The sequence below is a fragment of the Sus scrofa genome, chromosome 14 (assembly GCF_054392235.1).
Source record: "Sus scrofa isolate SSC_HxYL_T2T_F1_AM1 chromosome 14, Sscrofa_HxYL_maternal_Yorkshire_Landrace_v2.0, whole genome shotgun sequence".
NCBI classification, from domain to species: Eukaryota; Metazoa; Chordata; class Mammalia; order Artiodactyla; family Suidae; genus Sus; species Sus scrofa.
Genome location: NC_139396.1, coordinates 131,346,050 through 131,352,117, shown reverse-complemented (window position 1 = coordinate 131,352,117; position 6,068 = coordinate 131,346,050). Strand labels below are relative to the sequence as shown.

The 6,068-nt window shown below is 54.7% G+C and overlaps 1 protein-coding gene across 1 annotated transcript; it reads left to right on the top strand.

Moving 5' to 3' along the window:
• Positions 1–293: 293 nt before the first annotated feature.
• FRAT2 (FRAT regulator of WNT signaling pathway 2) lies at positions 294–2,529 on the top strand. Its single transcript, XM_021072329.2, has one exon. It carries the CDS (start codon positions 458–460, stop codon positions 1,142–1,144), a length of 687 nt encoding a protein of 228 aa, XP_020927988.2. The 5' UTR covers positions 294–457; the 3' UTR covers positions 1,145–2,529.
• The last annotated feature ends 3,539 nt before the right edge of the window (positions 2,530–6,068 follow it).

Here is a 6,068-nt window from a genome sequence, read left to right as displayed (position 1 = left end):
GAGTGGGAGAGTCCAATCCAGGCCACCTTAGAGTCTCCATTTTCTTGTGCTGCTGACTGGGCCGGGGAAGTAGGAAGATCTCCCCACTCCCAGGATCTCCTCCTAGGCAGACACCAAGTGTAGAAAAAAGAAAGCTTTGGCCGCGGCCCTGGGCTGCGGGCGAGGACTCTCGCGGAGCCGCCTCCTCGCGGGTCCCCCAGCCCGGGCAAGGTGGTAGAGCCCGGCGGCTACGTCACCCATTGTTTACAAATCAACTCCAGCCGGTAGGATTCCGGCTCCCCTCTGCTGCAGGCGCGCGCGGCGCGAGTCTCTCGCGGGCTCCGGCTTCCGCGTCCTCCCCGGCCCCGGCTTGGGCAGCCTCAGCCCCGCACCCGGCTCCGCAGCGGCCTTCCGAGCCCCGCGGGCGGCCGAGCTGCCAGAGACTCCGGCAGAGCTCCGGGTGCCGGCGAGGGGGGCCATGCCGTGCTGGAGGGAGGAGGAAGTGGAAGCCGGCGAGGAAGAGGAGGAGGAAGACAGCTTCCTCCTGCTGGAACAGTCGGTGACGCTGGGCGGCTCCGGCGAGGTGGACCGGCTGGTAGCCCAGATCGGCGAGACGCTGCAGTTGGACGCGGCACAGGACCGCCCTGTGTCCCCGTGCGCGCTCCCGGGACCGCCGCTGCAGCCCCCGCGGCCGCCGGCAGCAGTGCTAGCGGAAAAGGCCCGGGCCCCAGCTCTGCCGCTGCTTCTGCCGCCCGGGTCTGCGGAGGCTAGGGGTCCCGGGCCCCTAGGGGCTCTGCGCTGCCCCTTCGGGGATCGCGGCCGCGTGCGGAACCGGACTGCGCCCTACTTTGTGGCCGAGCTTGCCGCAGGCCCCAACGCCCTGCCTGGGCCGTGCCGGCGTGGATGGCTTCGGAGCGCTGTCGCCTCCCGCCGCCTGCAACAGCGCCCATGGCCCCCAGCTGGGGCGCGCGCCAACGACGACGACCCGCACCGACTCCTGCAGCAGTTGGTGCTTTCGGGGAACCTCATCAAGGAGGCCGTGCGGAGGCTCCAGCGAGCGGTCGCAGCGGTTGCAGCCACAGGCCCCACGGGCGGCCCCGGAGCTGGGAGCAGCTGTAGCAGACCGGACCCTGTCGCTCTGCAGCAATCCGGCGCCTTGCACTGACCCAGGGCCCTTGGAGGAGGAAGACGAAGCCGGTTCGCAGACCCAACAGCGTCCTCCCTTCTTCACCAGCCCTGAGTTGCAGCCGCGGTTGCCGTTCTGCGAGCGACCGCCTAGGCTGCAGGGAGGCGTGTGGGGAGACACTTCAAGCCTAGAAGTTACCCGCCCCGGCAAAGCGGTCGGAGAGAAACTGGAGCGAGGAGAAATGCACCGGCCAGGGCGCGGCCGTGTCCGGTGAGAATTTCCCCGGCCACTTCGGAGACAGGACTTGGGATGAACTAGGAGAACTGTGGCAGCTATTTGCATCAACTTGTACCTGACTTAACCCTTGGGGAAGTCGTGTGCTTGGATTGTTTAAAAATACGGCTCCGAGAATCGTGGGGTCTTTATAACAATACTTGAAAACTGATGACACGAATACATTTTATTTTCTGGTGGAGGAGCTTAGTGAAAATGGTGCTACAATTGCTGTGCAAAGAAATTCCGGAGGGAAGAAGAATGTAAAAGCTTGGTGGTGGGTGGGTTGGCATCACCCCCCTGTTCTCCCAACTCATCCGTGGCTGGTGGAAGTGGGAGATGTGAATTCCACTTGTCGGGGTGGGGAGGTGAAGAACTTTGAAGGTGGGTGGAGTTGGTTGTGGACTTTTAAATGACTTGACCTTGCCACCTGTAATTCAAGGTCATAGTGTGCTGTAGGTGGAAGGCTGTGGGGTTCCTGGGAGAACTAACTCACCCTTGTGTTTTTGCTTTTGCTCGGAGAAGAGCCCTGTCTGTGCTTTGCTACCTCTTGGAGTCTCCCAAGGACACACAAGTGGAGAGGGAAGTGTGAGGAGAATGGATTCGTTTTTTTTCTGAGCTGTCTTTCTAACGCCTCCTCCCGTGAGGCTAGTCTTGGCCATGCCATGAGCTTTCTCAGAAACAGGCATAAACAATCTTTGAGCCTCTCCTATACTCCCAGCTGGCTTTCTTATTCCACCCTTTCTGATGTCTGCTTGGGGCGAATGAGACCCTGGATGTTTTTCTGCTCTATTCTGGCCCTTTGGAGCCGTGGACCTGAGCCTCCATGAGTCTTCACCCCTCAGTTTCCTCCTGCCACCACCTCTTTGTGAGTGACTGAATTTTTTTTTTTTTTTTTAAATGTGACTCTCCAAGAGGAGAAACCGCTGGCTTTACCCAATGTAAAACTTGATGGCGCTCTACGTAAGGTGCCACCCCCAAACTTTAAGGGAGCTAAACTAATTTTTTAACAAGATTCAATGGCTTGTTCATCCTCCAGATGTAGCTGTTGATGAACACTTCGCACCGGAGTGTCTGAAATTGTGGTGGTCCTGATTTATAGGATTTCTTAATTCAAATGTCTGCGGAATAAATTTGGTTTTTGTTTTGGATCATGGTTTGGCTTCTTAGTGGAAAGGTGGGGGAAAGTAAAGTCACGATGAAGAGGGTCCTGGGGGGTCGAGGTGGGAGTCGGATACTGGTGGGGCTGTCGCACATGCGTGCTTCCAAATTCATGTTCCACATGATCAGAAAATTCAGCTCCAGGTTTCTAAAAACTTGCCGGGGGACTTTCACTTCCTTTGTGGAATAAGAACATATTCCGGAAACAACTTCTAGGCTGGCAGGCAGAGGCCAAGCAATTTGCTATGTTTGGAGGAGAGGATGGGGGGAGGTTTGAGTTTTCATCTGATTTTTTTTTTTTTCTTTTTTTTGCTTTTTAGGGCCACACCCGCAGCATGTGGAGGTTCCCAGGCTAGGGGTCCATCCTGAGCCACAGCTGCCAGCTTACACCACAGCTGCCAGCTTACACCACAGCCACAGCAACACAGGATTCAAGCCGCATCAGCAACCCACACCACAGCTCACGGCAACACTGGATCGTTAACCCACTGAGTGAGGCCAGGGATCGAACCTTCAACCTCATGGTTCCTAGTCGGATTTGTTTCCGAAGCGCCACAACAGGAACTCATCTGGATTTTTTGTGTTTGAAGAACGGAGAGGGTCCAGGCAGAGCCTGCTGATTTTCTCCTTTGAGACAGACCCAGTCTTGAGCTGTGGCCTAGGGGAAGGAAGATAGAATTGTGTTTGGTAGTTTTTTTTTTTTTTTTCATATGGAGGTTCCCAGGCTAGGGGTCTTCGGAGCTGTAGCCACCAGCCTACTCCAGAGCCACAGCAACGCGGGATCCGAGCTGCGTCTGCAACCTACACCACAGCTCACAGCAATGCTGGATCGTTAACCCACTGAGCAAGGGCAGGGACCGAACCTGCAACCTCATGGTTCCTAGTCGGATTCGTTAACCACTGCGCCACGAAGGGAACTCCGTGTTTGGTAGTTTTAAAAAGGCATGATTTGAGCAGGCAGGGGCTCGGTGAACTGAAGTGACCCTCCTGGTTGTCCTGCCCTCATCCCATGGTCCCCAGGCATGGGGCATCTTCCCACAAGGAAGCTTTTCTGGGTACAGCCCAGCTCTGCTAACCAGCCCCCCGGGGGACCTGTTCTATCCAGCATCTTCCCACCCTGGGGCTGCAGGGGAGGCTAGTGCTCAGTGACTCAGTTTGACTCAGCCCTGCGGCTCACCAGCTGTGTCATCCCAGGCAAGTCGCTGCTCTGCACTTTCCTCCTATTTATAAAACAGTAATACTTAATAGGGTCGTTGGAAGGGTTAAAAAAAAAAAACGAGGATCTGAGGTATCTGGGACACTCAAGGGCTCAAAAATGATTGCTGATTTTTGGTACCACCACTGCCCCTCCCTCCTTCCGGGGCCCCTATCTGTCTCTTCTGTGTGCACTAGCACTTCGGCCACCCCTTCTTTTCCACTGTGAGCACAAGTCATTGCTGCCTCTTTTGCTGCTGTGTCCTACAAGTCTCTTTTCCCAAGCTTCTTCCAGAAGGCCACCTCCACACACCTTCTAAGGGGTCTGCCTCTGTTCTCATCATTCTGGGGTGGGGGGCCGGTGGTGGTGGCATTTACTGAGCACACATGTTGGCTACTTTCTGGGTGTTTTAAATAATTATGTCATGGCTTTATTTGTCATGATGTAGGTGCTATTTTCTCCATTTCATAGATGAGGACAGTGAGGCCCAGGTGATCAAATGATTTGCCTGAAGTCACCACCTTCTATTAATTCATTTTTAGGGCCACACCTGTGGCATATGGAGGTTCCCAGGCTAGGGGTCAAATCGGAGCCGCAGCTGCCAGCCTGCACCACAGCCACAGCAATGCAGGATCCGAGCTGCATCTGCGACCTGCACCAGAGCTCGTGGCAATGCCAGATCCTTAACCCACTGATTGAGGCCAGGAATTGAACTCCATCTTCGTGGATACTAGTCAGGTTTGTTAAGGCTGAGCCACAGTGGGAACTCCCAAAGTCACCCCATTTAAGTTGAGGAGCTGGGATTTGAACCAGTCCACCTGGCTCTAGGTTCTCCCGCTTTCCTCAACCATGGCTTCCAGTCATACGGTACCACCTCCCTGAAACTTTCTTGACCCGTTTTCTCCCATGTTGGGTATATTCACGTTCTTAAGAGCATGTCACAAAACTTAACCCAGTAAATGCCTCAACGCAATAGCATCACCATTCTCAAACTGTTATTTATTTATTTATTTTTTTTGCTATTTCTTTTTCTTTGGGCTGCTCCCGCGGCGTATGGAGGTTCCCAGGCTAGGGGTCGAATCGGAGCTGTAGCCACCGGCCTACGCCAGAGCCACAGCAACGCAGGATCCGAGCCACGTCTTCAACCTACACCACAGCTCACGGCAACGCCGGATGGTTAACCCACTGAGCAAGGGCAGGGACCGAACCCGCAACCTCATGGTTCCTAGTCGGATTCGTTAACCACTGCGCCACGATGGGAACTCCTCAAACTGTTCTTGTATGCCAGACACATATGTGCAAGATGCTGGGGATCTGGAATGCGACAGGGTTTCAGACAGCCTGGAAGAAAGAACGCACAAGCAGGTTTGGGGCTGAGACCTTCACATACAGTAAGAAGAATTGTATAAGAGAGGCACAGATAACAAATAGTAAATGGCTGCTTTTTTCAGAGCCTCAGGTCTTCTGTAAGATGAGGACATAGGGCCAGGATGGTGAAGTCTCACCCAGTGCAGCTGCCTTGTTGGTCTGCAGCATGGCCAGGATGGCACTCAGGAATGAAGTTAGAGTGGTGTCTGTGGACCACCAGGATCTGAGAAGCAAGGTGGAGAGAGGGAAAGGGCCTGAGCCCTGTTAGGGCAGGAACTTTGCTAGGCACCTTTTACAAGATACCCCTTCACTCTCTCTCTCTCTCTCTCTCCTTTTTTTTTAGGGCTGCAGCTGCAGCATGTGGAACTTCCCCCAGGCTGGGACTCCAAGCAACACAGGATCTGAGCCGCATCTGTGACCTATACTACAGCTCATGGCAACGCCGGATGGCTGACCCATTGAGTGAGGCCAGGGATCGAACCCACATCCTCATGGAGACCAGTCAGATTCATTTCCTCTGTGCCACGATGGGAACTCCACCCCTTCACTCTTTATAATGGCGAGAGGTAGGAATTGGTGGTGGTAGAACAGGATCTGAGCTCATGTCTCTTAAGTCGAACCTCTTACCTCTGGTCTGAGCCTACTGACATATTTCCTCATGAACCTCAGGTCTGGCCACTGATCAGCCATTTGCCAAGGCTGTAGAGAGCCTAGAACTGGCCCTGGCCCTGGGGAAGTGTCTGTGCCAAGGAGGCAATGACCATTTCCAAGATGTTGCAGTTTGGGATAGCCACTTGCAGTGCTTGGCCCAGGAATAGTTGTGGCCGGGGTAGCCCTAGTCCTTTGGAGTGGATAGGCATGGAACTGAGGATGTGGGCATGGGCAGAGTTGAGACAATTCCATCTTCTGCAGGGGCAGAGCCCTGGTTCCTGGTAACATTCTGCGAGTCCAGAAAGACGAGAGCAA

Coding starts and splice junctions, on each gene's coding strand:
- FRAT2 (XM_021072329.2), top strand. CDS start 458: ATGCCGTGCTGGAGGGAGGAGGAAGTGGAAGCCGGCGAGGAAGAGGAG.